The 24,038-nt window shown below is 46.9% G+C and overlaps 1 protein-coding gene across 2 annotated transcripts in view; it reads left to right on the forward strand.

Moving 5' to 3' along the window:
• The first annotated feature begins 17,439 nt into the window (after positions 1-17,439).
• The window catches only part of LOC126518977 (uncharacterized), a 57,067-nt gene continuing 50,468 nt past the window's right edge, over positions 17,440-24,038 (forward strand). Inside the window, exons 1-2 of one of the 2 annotated variants that reach the window (XM_055065122.2) lie at positions 17,440-17,854; positions 21,097-22,427. In XM_055065122.2, the coding sequence (XP_054921097.1) occupies positions 17,489-17,854; positions 21,097-22,296 (1,566 nt within the window). In that variant the 5' untranslated portion in view covers positions 17,440-17,488 and the 3' untranslated portion in view covers positions 22,297-22,427. Of the gene's footprint in view, positions 17,855-21,096; positions 22,428-24,038 lie in introns of those variants that run through there. The other variant, XM_050168572.3, reaches the window with a different exon arrangement.

Below are 24,038 nucleotides of genomic sequence, written 5' to 3' on the forward strand. Positions count from 1 at the left end.
AGACTACCAGAGACGTTTAGGTCAGATAACGGACCTCAATTCGCGTCCGGGAAGTTCGTCAACTTCGCTAAGGAGTACTAAATAAGGCATGTCAAAAGCAGTCTTCACTATGCCAAGAGCAACGGTGAAGCAGAAGGGATGGTGAAAATTGTCAAAGACATGCTAATAAAGGTGAAGACACAAGTTTAGGACTGCTCATTTACACGACGACTCCTGGACGTTGTGGATATACTCCAGCGAAGCTTTTAATGGGAAGACATATTAGGACGTCTTTACCTACCCTGCCATCCCAGCTAACCTAAGTTGCCGAACCATGAGGAATTCCGGAGGAGAGATAAGGAAGGGAATCTGAAGAAAGCCCAAAGTCACAACCAAAGGCACAACGTAAGCGTTCGAGGCGAGTTCACAGCAGGAAGCTCAGTCTGCGTGAAAAAAACCTGGTACAGTGGGCCGACTCGCCAAAAAGAACAAGCCAAAATTCTGGGTTTCCATTCCTCCGGAGCGGAAACTTATACGGAGCTCATATAATTTCATTCTTACCGCATCAATTCAGGAAGATCACGTAGGTATCGTACATCAAGAGGAAATGAAACCAACTTCCAGACAGAAGGAAGAAAGGCCCGAAATGTTAACCTCTACACCGAGGAATGAAGAGGAGAACGTAAACTCCAACCGGAGCGAAGAAGTGAGTGTCTTCTCAAGATATGGTCGACGTATTGTGTGACCCATTACATTCCAGGATTGACCGTGTCTTCCGAGTGGGGAAGAGAAATGTGGGATTAAACGGTCTGGGTAGTTGAATAAATGTCATTGAGGGGGCGCTTCAGTGGGAAGCACACCTTGGGTCTTGATGTGGTACGTCTCTCGGCCGTTCATTATCCAAGCCAAAAGTAACGCAATTGACGACAAAAACCACCACATAACATCTCACCACATTAGACCAGATTTAACATGATCAAAGTGCCTCATGTGTATGACTCGTTTACTGTATTCATATTTCTTTTCCTGTAAGAAATTCTCTTCATTATTAAAATTACTCTCGGGAGTATGTACAGCGGCAATTAAGTGACTCCCCCGCAGGGGCGTATGCTTGAGCAGGCGTTAGGTGTGTTGCTACACCGCGTACCCGAGCACACCAGGGTTGGAACCCCCCGCATGTAGCCGTACGCGGCTTAGCCGTGTGTGGTTGAAAGTGGGATCCTAGGGGTTGAGTCGATGCCGGGTGTTCAGACGTTTAAGGTCTTCTGGTGGAGGCAACACACCTCTTCGGCCTCTGCTTCACATAGACGGCAGCCTCGAACTGACCCACCCGGGGGAAATCGGTATTTGTCTTTTCCTGTCTCTCTCTCTCACTCTAATCTTCGTCTTTCTCTCACATTCCACCTTTCTTGTGTTCTCCTGGCTTCCCTTTACATCCAATTTTTCCAGGCAGCTAGCGCTAACCTGGTGTGAATAGTAAACCTCGGTTATTTCATATTTGGTTATAGTGATAATGTACAGCTGGCGTTTGCAGGACCTGTTTTTACAGTTCCTGTAGCGTCGCCATGTAGGGCTCCACGGTGCATGGCTGGCGTTATTGCCGAAAACTACACATTCCTCTATGAATAGTTCCTTCCCTCCACTCCCTGATCGCCCACAGAAAAAAAGGCGCACGGGTGAAGTTTTCCAGTTTTTTGGTCGGTAAACAAAATCCTTCCCGCGTTTCCATGTCATTCATTCTGAAACACCAGACAAACCAGTAAGTCATTGACTGAAGTCTTTTGTCCAGGTTATAAGGCGTAGAGGATGGCAAGCGGTAATCTTCTCTTGGAGCTCCGCGATCAGAAACAGTATGAAAAATTGCCAAACCTAGCGTCATTTGGGGAAACCCAAGTAATTGTAACCCTACACCGTACGATGAACACATGCCTCGGTGTTGTCTCGGATTAGGACTTGCTGGAGCTCACTGAGGATGAACTCTTGGAGGGCTTCAGTGACAAGAATGTTATCAATGTCAAAATAATTAAGATGAGGCATGACAGCAAAGAAATCAAAGCCAAACACCTGATAATCACATTCGGCTCAAGTATTCTGCCCGACTCTGTAGAGGCCAGGTACATCAAGCTCCGTATTAGACCATCTGTGCCAAATCCCCTCGGATGTTTCAAATGCCAACGTTTCGGCCACAGCTCGCAGCGCTGCCCAGGCCGCCAAACAGGTGCGAAATGCAGTGCCTATGAATACACGTCTGAAGCTTGAGAGAAATGTTTGCATTGTGTAAACTGTGATGGAGAGCAGGCCCCGTACTCGTGGTCGAGCCCGTCTTGGAAAAAAGAAAAAGAAATTGTCACGATCAAAGTGAAAGAAAATATATCGTTCAAGGAGGCACGTAGGCGGGTGTCATACCTGCCTAGGCCTAGGCAGAGGCCTTCACGTCAAACAAAGCACTCGGAAGAGAGCGTGTCCAGCGCCTCTCAATAGGCCATGGACACAACGACCAGGCAGACGGTGCCACCAGCGCCTAAGGAGCGGCGAGCATCTTTCGACCGCTCCAGCAAAGAGAACACTCCCGTCACGGCGCCTCGAAAAGGCCCGTGAACTAATCCTAATCTCTTGAACACACAGCACCCAACACATTTATCAAAATGGAAACACAAATACTACGCAACCTCGACGACATTAGAGAACTAATACACAAACAAAATCCCAAGTTGCTGTATGTTCAAGATACACATCTGAAATCCACACAGACACACTTTTTACGTCAGTACATAATCTATCGTAAATACCGCAACGAGGCTAACGCCTCCCGCGGTGTTGCAATTGTTGCGGATAAATCTGTAGCTTGTCAACAGACCGCCCTTCAGACACCCCTTGAGGCCGTGTCGGTTCGGGCAATCCTTTTTAACAAACTGGTGACTGTGTGCTCTTTATACATACCGCCTAACTATCGCCTGAAATAAACCGATTTCCGTAACCTAATTAATACAGCTTCATGACCCCTACATACTCGTCCGTGATTTTAATGTTCACAACACGATGTGGGGAGCTTCGCGATGCGACGCGAGAGGTCGGTTAATTGAAAATTTGCCTTTGAGCCCTAGTGCCTGCCTGTTGAATAAGAAGGAGCCGACGTATTACAGTGTCCAACACAACACATATTCAGCAATTGATTTAGCAATTGGTTCTTCTTCTTCCTAGAATCGGTTCTTCCTAGAATGGTCCGTGAATAATGAATTGCGTGGAAGTGACCACTTCGCTGTAATTTTAAACGTGATAACACTGCATGAGGACCCTGCGCATATTCCTCGATGAAAATTAGCATCGGCGGATTGGGAGCACTTTAAAAAATCATCTTATTTACCACCAGATATAATAAATAATTTTACTATAGATGATGGCATGGCATGGCAAGAACATTATTTTAGTCCAGAGAAACTAGGGTCCGAGGGCACAAGCCCCCAGGCTAAGTCGGTGGCTCCGCCCACGTAGGCACCGGTAGGCCAAAGGCTTTCCCGATGTCGTGAGCTCTCCGGACGGCCAGGAGTTGATCTTGGAGGACTTCGCTGGATATGCGCCGACTCCAGTCCTCCTCACTGTTGAGATCCGAAGCCCTTTGGTTGGGGCACAGCCAGAACATATGATCAAATAGACACGAAGTGTGTCCACAACTTTTACATTCCGCGGGAAAATCCCGGTCAATTTTGTTAAGCACAAAAGGTGTGGGATAAGATTTAGTTTGAATCATTCTTAATGTGACTGCCTGAGCTCGGTTGAGCTTCTGATGGGGGGGAGGAAAAAACCTCCTGCCTTCCCTATAGTGTGAGGTGATCTCGTGAAAAGTAGTAAGTGGGTCGTTGTAGGAGCCGCGGTCATCCTGGAGCAGTTCCCGATCTGATGCGCGGCATGTGAGATCTAGCACAGCAGAGTGAGCTTGCTCGTTAGGATTGCAGCCACTGGGGCTGACCTAGTGGCCCTGATGAGCCGGAAACCAGACTAGGTGTGAGCTATCCAGTTGGTCGTAATTATGAGTATTGATACTGTGTATAAGTAACTTGTGTGCTTCCACTGAGATGAAGCCGGCTGAGTAATTCCTGATAGCTGTACGGGAATCAGAGAAAATCGTGGAGCCTCTCCTCATTGTAATTGCAAGTGCTATGCTTGCTTCTTCGGCGGCATGAATGGAGGTCGTTCTTAGTGAAGCCGCGTTTATTAATTTACCGCTCTCATCGACCACGGCAATAGCGTAGCGGTTGCCCGATCCATAACTAGTTGCATCGACAAAAAGAGCTGAGCTGTGTTGTTGGTGCAGTTTACCCAGAATACATTTGGCCCTGGCGTCCCTTCTGCCCTTGTTGTACACAGGATGAATATTTCTAGGTATGGGGTCTACAACTAATTGTGTCTCCACCTCCTTGGGTATTTTGAACTTAGAGACGTCTCCTCCTCGAGGCAGTATTCCGACTTCATCTAGAATTTTACACCCTGGCTTAGTGTTGGAGAGTCTTGCAATTTGTGACATCGAATGTGCCTCAATGAGCTCATCTACAGTGTTATGAAGTCCTAACTTGTTGAAGAAGTTTATCCCCAGACGAATGGTATTTCACTAAGACGACGTGTTCCCTGGTGGAACGAAGACTGTAGACAGGCGCGAAAGAGACAGAACAAGACATGGGGCGTATTGCGCAGATCGCTAAATACAGAAAATCTTATTTATTTTAACCAAATTAAATCATAGGGAAGGCGGACACGCCGTCAGGCAAAGAGAGAAAGCTAAGCGAGTTTCCCTCGGGTATTAATTCATACACGCAGGAGGCGAAAGTGTGGAATGGCTTAAGAAAGTTAAAGGGCAGCAAATCTGTCCGTTGCCTCTGGTGAACGACAAAGGGCATACCTTGCATGACCAGGCACACTCTCCTGGGGAACTCTTTGAGCGTTTCTCGAGCTCAATAGACTATCCTGAATCTTTCCTTAAATACAAAGAAATAGAAGAACTTAAGCCATTCGCACGTAAATGCGGACACGACGAAGCGTATAACCGGCCATTCAGTATTGCCGAGTTGGGAGCTGCCTTGATCTCATGCAAGAGCACTTCACCGGGATCTGACCGAGTCATGTTGAAATGATGAAAAACTTGCACACTGACACACAAGTTACACTATTCGCACTCTTCAACACTATTTGGGCTGCCGAATACCTTCCACGCACATTGAAAGAAGGAATTGTGGTCCCTGCTTTGAAGCAGGGGAAAGACCTATCCCTGGCGCCAAGCTATCGCCCGATAACTCTTACAAGCTGCCTGTGTAAGGTTTTTGAAAAAAGTATAAATCGCAGACTCATACATTTCCTTGAACTCAACAATATACTTGATCGCTATCAGTGTGGCTTCAGAGAAGGCCGGTCGCCAACAGATCATCTTGTACGCATTGAAAGATATATTCGTGATGCATTTGTACATAAACAGTTTTTCTTATCAATATTACTTTACATGGAGAAGGCGTATGACACAACATGGCGTTACGGGATCTTGCGAGACTTGTCGGGAATGGGCATCTGTGGAAATATGCTGAAAATAATTGAAAGCTGTTTATTGAATCGTATCTTCCGCGTGAAAATCGGCAACGTATTGTCGCGACCTTTTCCACAAGAAACAGGTGTACCCCAGGCAGGCGTGCTTAGCTGTACGTTCTTTATCGTGAAGATGAACACGCTTCGTGCTTCATTACCACCTGCCATTCTTTATTCCGTCTACGTGGACGACATACAAATCAGCTTCAAATCCTGTAACGTCGCAGAATGCGAGAGACAGGTGCAGCAGGGCTTGAACAACGTTTCCAAGTCGACAGACAAAAACTGACTTAAAATCAATCCCCACAAAAGTGCTTATGTCCTTTTTACTAGAAAAAGAGGCCTAGTTACAGGTCCTTGTGTTCAACTGTGTTAACATGAAATACCTATCAACAAATAAAACAAATTTCTAGGCATCATACTTGACTCTAAGCTTACTTTTATTCAGCAGATTAAATATCTTAAAGAAAAATGTCTAAGGACAATGAACTTATTGACAATTCTATCCCACACAACATGGGGTAGCGACAGGAAGTGTCTGATGAATGTCTATAAGAGCCTAATTCGATCACGATTGGACTATGGTGCCATCGTATATAACTCTGCCGCTCTGAGCGGAATAAAGATTCTAGATCCTGTCCACTATCTAGATATCCGCGTAGCCACAGGCACTTTCAGGACAAGCCCTATTGAAAGCTTATATGCGGAATCAAATGAATGGTCACTCCATCTACAGAGAAGTTACATCAGCCTTACATATTTCCTGAAAATACACTCCAATCATCAACATCCATGTTTTAACACTGTTAACTATGACGTTACCTATGTTAATACGACGTGTACTACACTTTTCTATAACCGTGCCTCCGTAAGACAGCCTTTCCCGCTTCGTGTGAGGGAGCTTAGTGATGAAACGCATGGCCCACTCTTCGAGCTTCGCCTAATGCATCTAACCAAGCTGTTACCACCTTGGGAGCGGCAGGTGATAGGATTTAACATATCCTTTTGAGAAGTAACAAAACACGCACCAGAGATCGAAATCCGAATGCATTTTCTACAACTCCAGCACAAGCACTCCAGCGCAGAGTTCTGCACAGACGCTTCGAAGTCAAATGCCGGGGTGTCCTATGCTGCCGTCGGCCCATCTTTCTCAGAATCCGACGTACTGCATCCGGAAACAAGGATCTTTATGGCCGAGGCCGAGGCATTACTGTCTGCTGTGAAGTATATAAGAAAATCGAAACTTCAAAAATCAGCGATACATACAGACTCCCTAAGCGTCGGAAGGCCTTGATGTCACTCTGTGCACACAAAAATCAAGTACCTAATGAACTCTATTCCGTCTTGTGTAAAGCGTACATATCTAACCAGCATATCATCATATGCTGAGTGCCTGGCCATAGGAGCATCGAGGGTAACGTTCTGGCGGACGAGAGGGCCACGCCAATTGCATCAGAAGCTGTTAACCCTACCACTGAGGTGCCTGGCACAGATCTGAGGCCTTTCTTGCGAAAGAAACTGCGAAACCACTGGCAACGCGTGTGGGATGCGGAAACAAATAATAAGCTCCGCCTGATAAAGCCACAGTTAGGATTCTTGCCCTCTACTACAAAATCGCGCCGAACAGATGTCCAATTCTGTCTTCTCAGAATAGGACACACATTTGGTCCCCATAATTTTCTACACACCGGAAGTTAGCCTCCAACCTGTGGTAGATGCGGGGAGAGGCTGACCGTACTTCACGTCATCCTGGAGTGTCGTGACGCCGAATCTTAGAGAAAGAGACATTTTTCCTTAGATTACCGGCAGCAAATTCCTCTTCATCCTGCAATGTTTCTCAGTCCCGAACCGCTTTTTAATGCAGACACAGTCCTAGGTTTCCTCAGAGATGTGGTCTTACAAGTTATTAGTCCCATACATCCGTAGCGCTTCCTCTCTTTAGAGGATGCCGCTACGATAGTCGTACTGTAGAGCACATGCCTCCATGCCCTTGTGTCTCAAGCGCTCTGGAGAGGCAGTTGTGCTGTAGCTATTTTTGCATCTTACATGTTCTGTATATCATATCATTCTTGCGCAATGCTGTAGTTTGAGGCTTATAGTAATGCTCATTAGACATCGCCCTAATATTATTGCACGTAGATTTTACGCACTTTACAGCGACTATTTTTAGACCCCTTTACAGCTACGTCACATCAACTTCACAGAACTCATCATTCCACCGCGAACTCACTAACACTGTCTTGGCGCCCTTTGGCCATACCTGGCCCTTGCGCCACCAAACAACGCACATTCATTCATTCATTCATTCATTCATTCATTCAGTTAAGTGAGCCACGCACCCGCTGTCAGGATAGATGGCTATGTGAAAAAGGGTGTACAAATTACTTAACGCAATCGCAAAGCTATAATGTTCCTTCACTTCTTTATAAGTATAAAAATCAAGGCTTTGATTTTAATGCCTTTATCCGGTACGAAATGCGACATCATTCTTGCTCTTCAGTCGTTAGATGACGCCAGTACGCGAGAACAAATGGATGAATATCTGAAGCTGGTGTTACTAATGCGTTGTTCCCGTTTCTTCTTTGATGTATTTAATGTGTTAATGATAGTTTTGGTTGATAGTTCACTCCTTTTAGTAATTGATGACTCTGTGCCATTATTGCTGTTAAAGACAAGTCATTATGTACTAATCACTGTATATGACATATGATTACACCTCCTTGTACATTGACTGCTGTGCTGTCATAAAAAAGGCTTAATGAACTTTCAAGCTGTTTACAAAAGCTTTTCCGTTGAAGGAACCCCAACAAATTGTAATAACTTGTTGAAAATAAAGTTCTGATTTTGTCTTATTACTTCCGCCGTTATTCTGCTATTACACTCCTGACGGTCGCTGCACACGTGCACACCTTTGCCTTCTGCTGTGCTCTGCAAGATACTGCTGCTGTATCCGTGTTCTATCAATGTAAGAAAGACAAACGAAAGGTCACGCCAGGGGGCGGCTCTATGGCGGACCAGAACGAAGAGGGATAACAGGGTCTCTTTTTCCCGCTTCCAATCGCATGAAAGATCAGCGCGCTTTTTTATGCAGTCGTTATGTGGCGAGCGGACGCTCACCTTATCGAAACGGCTATACGACAGCAATGGAGGCGTTTTGCGCACACCGTACATTTGTCGGTAGTGTGTAATCACACTGAAGCTACCTATCGACAGTTGCGCCTGAGACGAGTCAGTGCTAGCTAATCTGCTGACGGAAATTGCTTTTCGTCATTCCTCAGCAACTTCTGTTCGCCTTATCCAAAACCAAACATTGATAATTTATCTTTGCTGAATAAGTTTTATGGCTGCTACACGGACAAGAGGGTTAGGTTGGAAAGCATTGTGCTTGCCTATGGTTCTTGGTAGGACATTGCAAGCCGCTGACAGCTTCACAAGGTGCGGAAAACAATTGTAGAAGCACTGCAAGCGCTATCGCGTTGTCTGCGACTGCAACAGGCGTATTTTGCGTTACGTAGCAAAACTAAAAACCGCCTGCTTTTCTCTTCTGTATGGCATATTGATCTGCATTATGCTGCGTTCGCTGTTGTTAACTGAGCACAAAGCAGAGGAAACGATTTTGCTGAGAACGAGCAAATTTACCGTCGTGTCATATCGCGCTGTTGCACATTGCGTACAAATGTGTTTACGTCGGCGTTTAGACAGCCACACGCTCTCTTATCTCCATAAAGGTTTCTTCTCCTTGAGCAACACGAATTCTCCTAGAGTAATAAATGCCCATAGACCATAGTTGCAGGCCAATGCCCTGCAACTTTTGTTAGTTAGCCTTCCGATAATAGGTGTTTTGCATAACGAGGAAAACAGGGATTAAGTAAAAGGTTGAACAAACTAATCCGTCACTGGCTTTTTTACAAAGAAATAAGAAACTCACAGATCAAGATAACTTAGCTGTGAGACGTTGATCAGTACTATCAGACTCCTCTTGTGAGAGCAGCACCGCCAAAGCTGTTACTACCAGGTAGTAGCACTCTAGAACAAAAAATTCGATTGGCAAACGTTTCTGCGATATATTTATCATGAATTTCACAACCAGATACAGTGTCTCCATGAAGTCATGGTGCACTTTCGACCGGTCACAGGAAATCAACGAAACAAAATGGAAATGTGAAATCTGCGCCCAATAAAAACAAATTCTCCAAGCTTCACAACTGTTCAGTGTAGTTCTTGTAACTCTCCCGTATAGCCTCCACAGACTCGTAACTTACTGACAGCCTACCAGAACGGCGTTTGTCCAACCAACTGCCGGTATCTTCAACTGCTTCTCCCATCGATGAATGTTATTCCTACATGGTGGCGCTTCGCTGTACACGCGGCGATGTTCACTGTGCACTTTGGTCACGGATTCGAATTTAGCAAGCCACAGAACACGCTCAACTTTCATCGGTACCATCCGCTTCTCGACTGGCGTCGGCTAATCCGCTGCAGCGTAGTTCGTGGGGCTGCGTCCTCAGTAGTGTGCGCACACCCTTGAACATCATACTACGGAAACTTCGAAAGCTTTTCTTTGATTTGGTAAAGATATCAGTTTTATGTCTTGTTTTGTTGCTTTCCGGTGAGCGCTCAAAAATGCACCATGACTTTACGGACACACTGTACAATGCGAGTTGACGTGTTTCCAGTGACAGTAGTGTATCGCGGAAAGAGGCCTGAAATTTGCTCCCGCAACTGCGTTGCGTGTAAGCATGTCACTTATTACCTCAATTTTTTTTCCATCAAAGCCTTAGCACGGACCATTCCACCACTCCCGAATCTCTGCTTCTTCTGTGTTGCAACAAACAATCGGCTCTGGTAGTATTGTAACATGCAAAACGAAGAACTGAATTTTGCTATTATAAAATTGTAAGTTTTGTTTTTGTTATGCATATGCGCCTACAGGACGTGCACTTTGTACGGCACATACGAGATACTCAGGTCTGCAATATCGTTTCGTGTGTTGTACTTCGTGCTCAACAGAATTTGTTAATGAAAAGGCCAAATGAGCCACGTTCATCTGTCTGCCATTGGCCTGCCGAAACGCAATAGCCATGAGCTATGACGTCCTGGCATAGCTCGTGGCACCAGGGTGGCATAGCAGGATTGGCCGTCCTGGTGCAGTACTTGCCCAAAACCTCCTATGTGAATACAAGAATCAAACCCCAGCCCTCAGTCCCCAGCAGCTGCGGAGCAACTGAATGCGGTGGCGGTCAGACCTGTGATGCAGCAGACGGTGCTAAGAATCTGTGGATCCGGACCGGCCGCAATTGGAATCTGACCCTGCCAACGTTTAACGCTAGAACGTTATCTCGTGAGGTGAGTCTAGCAGTGCTATCGGAGCAATTAGCGGGCATTAAATGGGATATAATAGCGCTCAGCGAAGTTAGGAGGACAAATGAAGCATATACAGTTCTAAAAAGCGGGAACGTCCTGCGCTATGGGGGCTTAGCGGGGAGACGAGAACAAGGAGTCGGATTTCTGATTATAAGATTTAATGGAGAATACCTTAGTAACCTGCGATTCGCTGATGATATTGCCTTGCTTATTAACTCAAGGGACCAGTTGCAAAGCATGCTCACTGACCTGGACAGGTAAATTAGAAGGGTGGGTCTAAACATTATTCTGCAGAAAACTAATTTTTAACAGTCTCGGAAGAGAACAGCAGTTTATGATAGGTAGCGAGGCACTGGAAATGGTAAGAGAATTCATCTACTTAGGGCAGGTAGTGACCGCGGATCCGGATCATCAGACTGAAACAATCAGAAGAATAAGAATGGGCTGGGGTGCGTTTGGCAGGCATTCTCAGATCATGAACAGCAGATTGCCAGTATCCCTCAAGAGAAAAGTATATAACAGCTGTGTCTTTACAGTACTCACCTACGGGGCAGAAACCTGGAGGCATACGAAGCGACTTCTATTTAAATTGAGGACGGTGCAACGAGCTATGGAAAGAAGAATGGTAGGTGTAACGTTAAGGGAGAAGAGAAAAGAGCAGATTGCGTGAGGGAAAAAAGGCGAGTTAATGACTTCTTCGATGAAATCAAGAAAAATAAATGGGCATGGGCAGGGCGTGTAAAGAGGAGGGAAAATAACCGTTGATCATTAAGGGTTACGGACTGGATTCCAAGAGAAGGGAAGCGTAGCAGGGGATGCCAGAAAGGTTGGCGGATGAGATTAAGAAGTTTTCAGGGACAACATGGCCACAATTGGCACATGACCGGGGTAGTTGGAGAAGTACGGGAGAGGCCTTTGCCCTGCAGTGGGCGTAGCCAGGCTGATGATGATGATGCCGCCCTGGCTCACGTGTCATAACAGAGCAGGGTAAAATTTTAGGAAATAGTGATTTAAGCATTTAAGCAATACATGAATAACCACACACACGCAAAGTAATTGCCATTACGAAAAGAAAGAGGCTGAAAACGGCAGCTGTTAGAAAAAAGCAGAATACAGCACCTAACCTAACTCGTGCTGTTGTCCTATTGGGTCTGCCAAGAAAATCGCGCACTCGTCGAGCGCATTGCAGACGACAAGAGAAATGGACGTCTTCCACTCGCGCATCGCAACAACATTGCCACAACAGCCGGCTTAACTTATTTTATTTATCAGAGGAATGGCCTAATAAGCACGAGGGCAGAAACTGGCGCGTGTGCCGTGATTCTGGTTTATCTAGAGGGCATTCCAGATGACATAGGTCCGGTTGTGTTTTCGAATAAAGTATTCTGACCTAATACATAGAACCTTGGGCTGCCTTGCTCAGGGCCCAATGGTTCGGTCCCACCATCATGCACATTTTTCAAATTATATTTGAAGCATAAGCTTTTCGGAAGTAAGCAAAAGCACCAAGCAGCCCGTGTCGGGAAAGTCCGAAAGGGCTTCCAAAGAAAGAGTCACCCCAAAGAACTCAGTACCCCTCTTGTCTGTGAAGAAAGATGATGAGCAAAGCTGTGTATGTGGGCCCCTTAATGGTAAACTGCACTTCCGCCGCGGGTCGGTCAGGCGTTGCACTACCTTCAGCTTCGCCCACGTGTGGGAGCGTTTAACGCCTGCTTCACTCTCGCCATGGGTCGGACCGGTACTGCATTATCTTTGGCATCGGCCCACGTAGGAAAAACTGATCTACATGCGGACGCGTTCCGCCAGATCCAGCCATTGACAGCTTCGCTGTAAAATATTCAGGAGCTCCTCAGAATATTTTCTTTCTCTTCGTCAATGGTTTCTTCACTTCGCAGTTTGTCGTGCTTCCATCTTAGGCAGCCCGTTGGGGTCTCAGGAAATTGTTTTTCCACATCGTGTCGGTTCAAGAATCGCGACCTTTGTGCGTCAGCCATCCGAAACAGGTGATAAAATGGTCGGTAACAACATTCACTGAGCAAAGCGAGTAGTTAATTTCCAGACCGCTCCATGCCGACCAATGAGCGACGCCATTAACAGTCAGGAAATGGGCGTACGTTTATCAGATTGATATTAGCCTCGGCAACGGCTGAGAGGACAGAGCCATAGAGAAAAAAAAACTTCAAATAGAGTGGACGCTCCCATAGAGCACCGAGTTGATATCGGCAATCTCCGAGAGCAACAGGGGCAGCGCGCCGGGACCCGATACCATTACCTACAAGTTACTTAACAACCTCGGGCACAAGGCCCGCAGACAGCTGCTCGAGTATATGAACCGGGTCTGGGAGTCTGGCAATCTTCCACACGAATGGAAAGAGGCAGAAGTCCGCTTCATACCCAAGCCTGGGAAGACACCTCACATCGACAACATGAGACCGATATCCCTCACGTCCTGCGTGGCGAAGGTCATGGAACGTATGGTTCTTAAGAGGTTGCAGCGACATCTTGATGCCACCGATCAGATGCCAGAGACAATGTATGGCTTTAGGCAGCACCTGGGCACCCAGGATGTTCTCGTACAACTCAACGAACTGGTAATTAAGCGAGCAACGAAGCAATCGCCACGAGCGATACTAGCGCTAGACCTCACAGGTGCCTTTGATAACGTCACACATGAAAGTATCCTCCGCAACCTGCGCAACACGGGTTGTGGAGTGAAAACTTACAACTACATCCGAGACTTTCTTCGTGACCGAACGGCAAGGATCAGAATAGGAGAGGAGACATCCCAACCGATCTCCCTGGGGGATCGAGGAACGCCGCAAGGTTCGGTCCTTTCCCCCCTCCTATTTAACATGGCTCTCCTGCCGTTGCCCAAGCTTCTCGAATCAATAGATGGTCTGGGCCACGCATTATATGCCGACGACATCACCCTCTGGACTGCGAGGGCAGGGTCGGATGGCTGGATGGAAAACACGCTCCAAAAAGCGGCTGACACGATCAACAGCTATGTGAAGACATGTGGCCTTTGCTGTTCGCCTCAAAAATCGGAGCTGACAATAGTCAGACCACGTGCATCAAGGACACAAGCAGAAAACATAGAAATCACTTTGGAAGGGAACCGGATCCTCCCGGTACCTCAACTCAGGATCCTGGGTCTCCTGATCCAGGCAGACGGCAAGGCAACAGCCATGATTAGAAAAATGAAGCTCACGTCAGACCAAATCTTGAACATGATCAGACGAGTGGCCAACAGGCAGAGGGGTCTGAAGGAATCGGACACCTTGCGCCTCGTTGAGGCCTTTGTTATCTCACGAATCGTCTACGCAGCGCCGTACCTGCAGCTCCTCAAGAAGGACGTCTTACAACTTGACGCAATAATCAGGAAAGCCACGAAGCAGGCCCTGGGTATTCCCATAAATTCATCCACGACAAAATTACTTCAAATGGGAGTCCACAACACAGTAGCCGAGCTCGTAGAAGCCCACCTATCCAATCAAAGGGTACGCCTTAGCCAGACCAAGGCGGGCAGAAGCGTCCTCCGCAAGCTAGGATGGCAAGAATCGCACTACACCCGCCACGACCAGTTACCCGAAAAGTTCAGTGAGAAGTTGGAATGCAAACCGCTACCACGCAACATGAACCCCACAAGGCATGTCGGACGACGCGACGCCCGGGCAAGAGCCATCTCCAGGACCCTGGAGGAAGACGACACTGTTTTATATACAGACGCCTCTCTATCGAAACGCTCCACGAGGGCAACAGTCGTGGTCACCGGGCTAGAAAAGCTGGTCACCTGCGCATCAATCTACACTCCGTCTTCGGAGGAAGCAGAAGAAGCAGCGATAGCTCTCGCACTCCTACAACCAAACGTCACCAAGATCGTCACGGACTCACAAGCTGCATACAAGAACTACAGATCTGGCTGGGTGTCCCTTGCGGCACTAAAAATTCTTGGTAAAGCTACGCCTCCTAAACAAGCGATCGAATTAGTTTGGGTCCCGGCTCACTCCTCAGTTGAGGGCAATGAATATGCTCATCAACAGGCCCGAGCGCTAAACTCCCGGGCCAACGAGGAGGAGGCAAGGGGATGGCAACCCATCACAAATTATAGAGATATAGTCAAATATTACAGGGACGGCAGGAAGACATTCCCGCACCCCCACCACTCCTTGACCAGAGCCGAACAAACAATATACAGGCAAATCCAGGCAGGATCCTTTCCCCACCCCTGCCTCCAGAACAAGATATACCCAGAGAGATATAAGAACACATGTCCTCACTGCAATGCATTAGGAACCCTTCAGCACGTCATAGGAGAGTGCAATTTTTCCATACACCACCCCCCACCTATACCCATAACTAACCCCCCTGCTATCCCCACCCTTTACGAGCGATGGGAGATCATGCTGTCCAGCCCCGCCCTGGAAGACCAGCTCAGACTGATCCACAGGGGCCAGGCGGCCCTGGAAGCATATGGAGCCCGCGAAGAGGGAGCCACCCCATCAGACGCTTAACGCGTTTCATTTCATAATAGACCAGTAAAGTTTCTCTCTCTCTCTCCATAGAGCCCAGTGGCCGAATTGACTGTAGCACACCAAGCGGATGGTATTAACACCTTCCAGATTCGGGCGCGTGCGTTTTGAACGCCAGTTGGTACACGCCAGGCCTGCTCCGCTGATGGGCGCGGAATTTTTTTTCTTCGCTTCTGCTGAACCACGCGCAGCCTCGGCGCGGAATCGTTTTATTTAATAAAAATGATTGCGAACGACCTTTACAAGCCTGCACCGAATCTCTGTCATGTGCGATTTCACAAAGAAAACTCGACGTCTTCTGAAATGATGAAATGTTTATTTTGCTCATTATAAATGCTGGTTCCGGGTTTGTGTGCATTCATTCAAAGTTGTGGTACCAGGCAAGCAGCAGCAGTTGCCATACGAAGCTCCACCGGATGCCATCAGCTGAAAGAAAGTAAATTACAAGCATATATCATTTCGGTACATTGACCGAACAGGAATATTGCCTGTAGGGGCGAAACGTGCGTAAGTGGTGAATGAGCGGCATTACAGATAAATTCACCTTTACGTACATTTCGTACCAAATGGACTCCTGCCACACAACACCAAAAAATCTGAAGAAAACATCCAATTTTCGAGCATCCCGGTCATTATTTCCTGCACTTTAACAGCGCAAATACACGGGTGACTGCGCGTTTCCAAAACAACTTGGCCTCAATCGACGCGATGGTACGCCAAGTACGCAGAGGTGGCTACAACACAGACCCTCAGCCAGGCCATGTTACACACTCGCAGAATGGCTTCTGGTCACACTCAAGACAGATTCATGGATGCAAAGCCTGTTTCCAGTCGCTAAGAATACAGAAAGGTCAAGTTCTTGATCTACTCGGTGTTATCTTTTACGCGTCCTGCAGGCGCAAGCAGCACTGCCGCGTTATCGCTGTCGGCAATCGCTAGTCGCGTTTTCAACAAGCGTGAGCAGCGAAATAAGGTATATGTTGTTGCAGGGCCATAAAACGCGTCACAATCTTGTCCCACTAAAATTCAGTCCACGCAAAACTAACTCCCCATCGCCGGCTTGCTTTTTTGCTAACAGCTTCACAACCCAGGGCGCTGTGACCATGCCACAAAAGTATCCCAAAAAATTACGAAATGAATTACAATACTTTTTGGGTCAGAGAATTGGTCACGAACTTCTCCCAGTAAGATTCAGTACATGCGAAACTAACTGCGCCACTACGCCGAGCGCAGCCACCCTGCTTGAAAAGTACCCTAAAAAGAAGAGAAAGTAGTTACAATAATGTGTGGGGTCAGAGAAAGCGCCAAAACTTGTCCCGGTAAGATTCAGTGCACGCGAAACTCCGTCACAAGGTCGAGGCGCTTTTCGTCACAAAGCCAGGTGCGGCTTAAGTGTGGCCAAAAACTACCGAAATAAGTTATAATAATGCTTGCGCTCTTAGAAAGCGTCGCAAACATCTCCCAGTACGAGTAGTTAACTCAAATTAACTAGGCTTGAACGGTGCAGCTGTTTTTCGATAAGTGCGTCACTATATAGGTTCAGTTTTGTGCAGTAAGCCTACATGTGCTTGAAGCGAGTCGCAGAGTGTCAAAAAAAGTTCCTCACCTTGCTGTAGTCCAGTAGTGCAGCGGTGCCGCGTCGACTGAATGCAGACTGAACGCAAGAAAACGCCGGAAGCCCCAAAACGGGCTACACCCAAAACAGACGAGTCGCCGAGCACGGGAGCTTCACATGCACAGCCGGCCTCGCTCGCTCCTGCGGTTTGTCTGGCGCATGACGTATGCACGCGCGTCTGGCGTGCCGCTAGCTTGTTGCTAGGCAAGGCAAGAAAAGTAAGTTGCAAAGTATAAGTTAATTTGCACACAAAACTTTTTTTAGTTTTAGTGGGAAAGAACAACAATAATAAAGCGTTGTCTGTAAGTTCATTTCACATTCTTTTTTTCTGAAGCTCGGGTCAACTAACGGATGGAGCTGAAACTAGGCGTGACGTGTTTCCTGTTGCCAGTTTTTGCCGAGTGTCCCCTCTTGTTCGATTTCTTTCTCTATGACAGAACGCTGGCAACGTTTAGAAGTTTCCGCAGAACAGTTGGTTGGCGTTTCGCAGTCGACGTATGCGCCGTCCACCATGGCATCTCAAGGGAGGCAGCACACGCTGTGTGGTTTTACCGAAGAACTGGACTGGAGACCGCTGCGCTTCGTCGAGCCTATTCCTGCGCACAGAATATGTGACGCATGCGGTGTGCTGCCCAGAGTGACCGTTTTTCTGCCCTGTCGACACGTGCTGTGCAAAAGCTGCTACGAGCAGTGCGTACTCGACGACGGACGCGCCTGTTCACTCGACGGTGGCCAGTTTCTTCCAGAGGACGCTGAGTGGAGAGACTTTCCGTTGGAGAACCTGCTCGGGCGGAAGGTAAGAGAACGCGACGGAAAGAATGCGTCTGTGTTTGCTAGCAGGTCAATTTTGCAAAGTTCTTTGAATAGATTCGTAAAGGAAAATGGAGCTGCTTTGTTAGAAACACGGCTCATTTCTTTTTAGAGCAGAGGAATCATGTGCAAGCTAAATGAAAAATAAGATGGAAATATTACATAGGACTTAAGGCAGGTAATTTGACGCTGTATTCAGTACGTATATGATCTTACATTGAACTCGCCATAATCATAGGTTTCACTGACTACTGAGTCAAAACTATGTAAACTTTCGTACGATGAGAAAAGTACAGGGTATCAAGCTTTGGGTATAAACTAGCGCCATTCATTTATGAATTGCACTTCAATTTGGCTGGGCTTAATGGCATCAGTTAACGAGGCATAGGGTGTCCTTTCGGTTTCGTCGTCTATTTTAACGCAGGCATGACGCATTTTTCTTGTCTTCTTTCTCGTCTGTCTTGTTCTCTCCCCTTTTTTTATGCAACGGGTTCTTCGCGGCGTCGCAAGCTAGCTTGCATGCGTTTATCATCAAAAGTCGTACTTAAGTACTAAATTTGACGGCCATATTTACTGATATACTCTAACTGACCATATACGAGCAGTAGATTTCCGGCAGCCACAGAGCGGGGAGGCCAATCCGCCCCAGATGCGTGGTCCCAAGGACTACGCTCTGGCGCCACCGGCAGTCGCACAACCACGGATCACCCGTCGTGGTTGCTCAGCGGCTTTGGCGTTCCACTGCTAAACGCGAGTTCGCGGGGTCAAATCGCGGCAGCGGCGGCCGCGTTTCGATGTGGGCGAACTGTAAACTGCTCGTCTGCCGCGTATTGCGTGCACGTTAACGAACCCCATGTGTTTAGAATTAATCCAGAGCCACCCACTGGCGTGGCTGATAATCAGAACTTCCCTCAATAAAACTTCTTAGGCAAGTCGGTTCATAATGTTTAAGATGTTGCGCTAAGCATAGACATGGACAAGTGCAGACTATCAAGTCAATTTTATTTCAACATGAGGCGTAAATATAAGGAGTTCACCACACATCTGCAAGGATGTAACAAACAAAAGTAACCCATCGAAACCATTTCAAACCATATTTTCTTTGTTTCTTCAATGCGCCTGTGTTGTATATATTTACGCCTGTGACCAAAATAAGTCAGTGGAACGCTTTCACTTGGCCGTGTTGGTAGCGTGTACTCGCCGGCATTTAATTTAACAGCCCAGCCTCTACTTTTTGGAAGAGGGTCATAGCGGCGACGCGTATAAAGGCAGCACTGAATGAAGCACCCCTGCCAACACGAGATGGAGCAAAGTTTTTCAAATCCGACAGCAGGGTTAGCAGAAGATGGTTTTCCTCGTTTTCTTATCACTACATTATATGAAGGGATCGTGAGAAAAAAAAAAAACGATGTTTCGTACCATCACGCAAAGAAAAAATACAGGAGACCAGTGCACGTTGTGCCGTATGCGCACACGTTATCGCATTATTTGATGAAAGTAACCCACCGACAGAATGTGAACTTAATTTTCAGTGCCGCTTGCAACCTAAGTGCCGTGTGCACTCGAATAGAAGAGCATACCAGGCCCCATTGCACCACCAATGGTTAAACTATGTTAACAGACAGCAGACGCGACGTGATTTGCCACATATCGCTAAGCTGTGGTATGGGATATGCACGAGAAACAGGGCAGGGTTTTAATGAACGAGCAAGTCAGCCGGCGGGGTGCAATAAATTGAAGAGCTTGTATAGATGGCATTTAGCGGGCCATTGGAATAGGTGGACATGCACTCCCATGCTTTAGATCACGAAATTTTTAGTGGAACACAAAAACCAAGGATAGAGAAATAATAGCGGCATTTTATGTTAGAAAGGCTGGAAAAAGCTGTGTAAGCGTGCCGGCTCTCTCACTATCAGAAAAAAAATGGCGTTGTTGTATGATGGACAATCACTGTGTCCTGCAGATGGCTTTGTGTACGCATGCCTGTATGGACGGGGAAAATGCCTCGCTTCAAGAAGGGACGGTAACAAACAGAGCTTGCACCTGAAGACGTGAGGGTGACAGACAAGTCATTGAGCTAATAAGAAAGGAAGAACGGGTTTATTGCTGCTGGTGCAATATAATTGCAAAACATTCTCAATTGAGTAAACCAACAAAAAACACGGTATTTGCGCCAGTATAGGAATGAAATCATCGCATCACGTGCGTTGTCATAGCAGGCTGTCACGTTTTCAATATAGCTAATCTAACAGCTATGGAGAGAAACAGATGGTACGCTAACAAAGAAATTTCCTTGCGACTGGATACAAAAGGCTTCGCAAATCGCTCGTGCTCTTTGTTCCGTATTTCTACCTAAAATTGTGAATTTTCACAGATAGGTGTGTAGTCATATTCTTTGCAGTGCTGTGATAAACGACTAGGTACACACCCTTTCAGCGAGTACGGATGCTCTCTCAGGAGGCCATTCAAACGTCGGCGTGTTTGGCCAATGTAGCAGCGTTTGCAGTTTACCATCAGTCTTGTCTGTCATCCTCACTTCGTCCCGTAGAAGAGCTGTTTGTCCCAATTGTGTAACAACCACTCCAGACGAGTGCACTTCTTTGCCTCAGAAAGCCTCTCACTGCTGCCGAGTTCGAGGAACGCATACGTTAATGTACCGAGCCGTTCCTCGTCGTTGTGCGGCTTAGACGAGTGAGCACCGCGCTGTCCTACTGGAATGAAAGTGGATCGCCGAACGTGAACGCAACGCCACCCAAACGGCGCAAACGAAGTTGCCTCATAGTAGTAAGGGATTTCACCTTCGACAGCCGCTCTCAATCCCAATGCACATACCACCAGTTCGCGCATATGGTACATCTGTATGCGCATAGCATGTACAAAAGCCGAATAGCAATGCTTCTCGTAATGTTGTCCTCTACTGGAGTTGTGGCTGCTAGATGTATTCCTTCTTTGTTCCTACCAGTTTCTGTTTGTATTGTGGTGAATATGCTAAGAGAACATTATTCACGCCGGTGTGAAAGCCTCCCCTCGCGAACAAATTCATTCGCTTCCCTTCATAGCAATATAGCGACGAGGCATATCTTGATGCATCATCACGCAATGTAACAGTAGACGCCCTTGAAATATTCGTGGTTCGAAGGCACGGAATAACACGAGAGATACTAATATCAAAGATAATATGAAGAAGCTAATATGGAAACTTGCTCAGAACCTTCTTTTCTCTTTCAGGTAAAATGCTGGAATGAAGAACGGGGCTGCAACATGGTTTTGGCTGCGTCAGAGCTGAACAAGCATTTTTGCAATGACTGTGACCACCACTCTACGTCATGCCCTAATTGTTCAGAGGTCGTGCTCCGTAGCAATGTGGCCGCGCATTTACGTAGCAAATGCCAAGACTATGTGATAGCTGTGAGGTCCTGGGCTCTAGAAAAGTCAGACAGTGACCGAAAAATAATGATGGTGGCTCTAAATGCAAACTTTAACTTGCGAGTAGTTGAAATGAAAGAGAGGCTAGACGAAGTTATTAGTGATTATATTGCCCAAAATGATCACCTAAATAACCTTTCACGTTCCATCAACACGGTCAAAGAAACACTGCTACAAAGGTCAATCGGAAGTAGTACTTTGGATCAACTTGCTTCCCAATCTACAGTTACGTTATCGTCAGTTAGAGCAGTCGAGGAAACATCGATTGACCACAGGGGGGAGGCGCGCATGCTTTCAGCAGCAATAACCTATTCAATAAAAGAGCTCAAGGAATGCTTAGAAGTCACGAAACGAACTGTCAACAAGCTGAAAATGCTCAAGGAAATTTGCGACGGTGTTAATGTTCTGAGGGAAGCCTTTGGCAAAGTGCTGAACGACGCGGCAAGGACATTCAGCAGAAAGTGCGGCGGAAGTGTTGCGGGCAACGGTGAAGTGAAGGACACTGAGAAACAAGGAGGGCCGAGCGCAATGAATAAAGAAAAAGAACTCGCCTTAAACACAATCAACATTATGCGATATGAGTTTTTTGTTAAGGGATACAAAGCAATGAAAGACGACGCCTATTGGAAAGGCTTTCATTCTTACTCGTGTGAGAAGAGCTACATCTCTGGCTATCACGTATCGCCAGGAGTGTATTTGGTTAAACAGGGAGATTGTCTATTACTGCATCCTCATATTCAGCTGCACAAGGGTGTGATCGACGAATGTCTTCAGTGGCCTTTCAGTCAGAACATTCAGGTGACCGTCATACATCCATCCCAAAGCAAACGGTGCCAGAAAGTGTGGAAAAATAGCGGTGTACTTAAGTTGTATGGAAGACCCCAAGAAACAAGCAACGTCGGCTGTTACTGCGACACTGTTTCATTTCGCATAGATGATCTTGAACGTGAAGGGTACGTCACGGAGGACAAGCTTCACATAGTGTGGGAGCTTCTTGCCTAGGACGTAGCAAGATAAATGAGGGAATTTTACCTGTTTCTTAAAATAGATATGCCGTATTATTTCCTGAAAACAAACTTTGCTCTTCCAGATGCCTTCGTTGAAAGCAAAATAAAGTTTCGTCGAGAACTTTGTTCAGTCATGTTTCAATGTGTATGTGTGTGCAGGACATTGCTCGAGGGCGAGTTTATCGAATTGCCTGTGAGTTGTGTAACGGTCCCTTCAGAACAATTTCAATGTAGGTGGCTCGCAGTCGGGAACAGTTGTAATATATTTCTTCGTGGTTTTCTTGCGACTGCAATTATATGGACACTCCAGCTGCATATTTGCCGTCGCCGTCATGTTCCGTGTAAAGGGCGATAACACCGTCGCCGTGAGTTGTATGCTGTATGTGCGAGTGAAAGCACGTGAGGGAAGCTGGCGATCGCGGCTCTGTCTTGCACGCACGAAAGGCCGTGAGGGCACGGGAGGGAGGGGGCGGGCGGCAGGTACAGCGCTGCGGCGGCAACTACGCATTTCGCGATGGCGCACAAGGGGAACTAGCGATCGCGGCTCGATCTTGCAAGCCACATATGGCGGAAAGCGGGGAGGCAGCGCGGGATGGATGAAGGGGGGGGGGTGCGGCTTCGATTCCGCCAAGTCGGTAATTTGAACGGTCGCGTGCAGTGGCGTGTGTCGTATCTTGTCGAATAGTGTGTCGTATCTTGATCTGCCGACGCTCATACCTTTGTAGGCGCCGTGTTTTCGCCGCGCAGTTTGCGTTGAAGCGATAGACCGCACGAAGGTGACTTCGCTCGACGCTGCTGCCGGGCTTGCTCGCACCAGCGTTTTCACACAGAGTATCCGCGCTCATCGAGAGTTACGTATCCGTGTTTACGTGTGTGTGCTTACACCGTGCTTTTTAATGCAGTTGGTAAGGGTAAGTCTTCACAGTAATATTAGCGCTTGTCCTCTGCTTCTATGTCGGTCTTCTTTCCTGTCTTGAAATTGCGCTTACCAGTATTAAGCATGAACCAACTAGCCCAGCAACAAATTTCGTATGGTAAGGGAACGTTTCCATGTTTATACCGCCGACAAAGCTACGATCCTTCCTCAGTGAAGCTATCTACTAATCTTACATTGCAGTCGATGCTTCGCCTTCCGGGCGATACTGCTACTTTTTAATTACTATTTATTCATACATAAGCCAAACTGTCCGAACGTCGGAGACGACGGGTTCATTGATGAAACAGAAAGCTTGCACTTCTGATGAATCGCTCCGTGAATGTTAACCCATTTTGTATCGCACATACTTCTTTTCCTTAAGTTAACGTTGATTTGTTTTCCCATCCACTGCGCACACACAAGCGGTAGTCATCTTCAAAATATATTGCCATTTTCTAGCTGCACCAAATTTTAAAATTACGTGTGGTTGGTAACGCAATTCTAACCTTTGAACTGAGTTGAGCGTTTGGCGGAAGCCTGCCTGGTCGGGATGGAACATCGTCAAAAGGTAGACAGAACCCGGGGCACTACGCTAACCAAACTAAATATTAAAGAAAATATGTTTCACCAGCCTTCGTCACAGGTAAAAGAAACAAATATTCGAGCAGTTCGTCTAAATAGGCCTGAAATAGTGACGCAGGCAGCGCGCTTACAGTCACGGCAGATTGCCGTCGCTCCTGGTCTGAGTGTGCGGCGTAGTCTGAATCAAGAGCGACTCAAGATAAAGGTTTCGAGATAGCCCATTTTCCCTGGCAAGGAAA

The sequence above is a fragment of the Dermacentor andersoni genome, chromosome 10 (assembly GCF_023375885.2).
Source record: "Dermacentor andersoni chromosome 10, qqDerAnde1_hic_scaffold, whole genome shotgun sequence".
NCBI lineage: Eukaryota > Metazoa > Arthropoda > Arachnida > Ixodida > Ixodidae > Dermacentor > Dermacentor andersoni.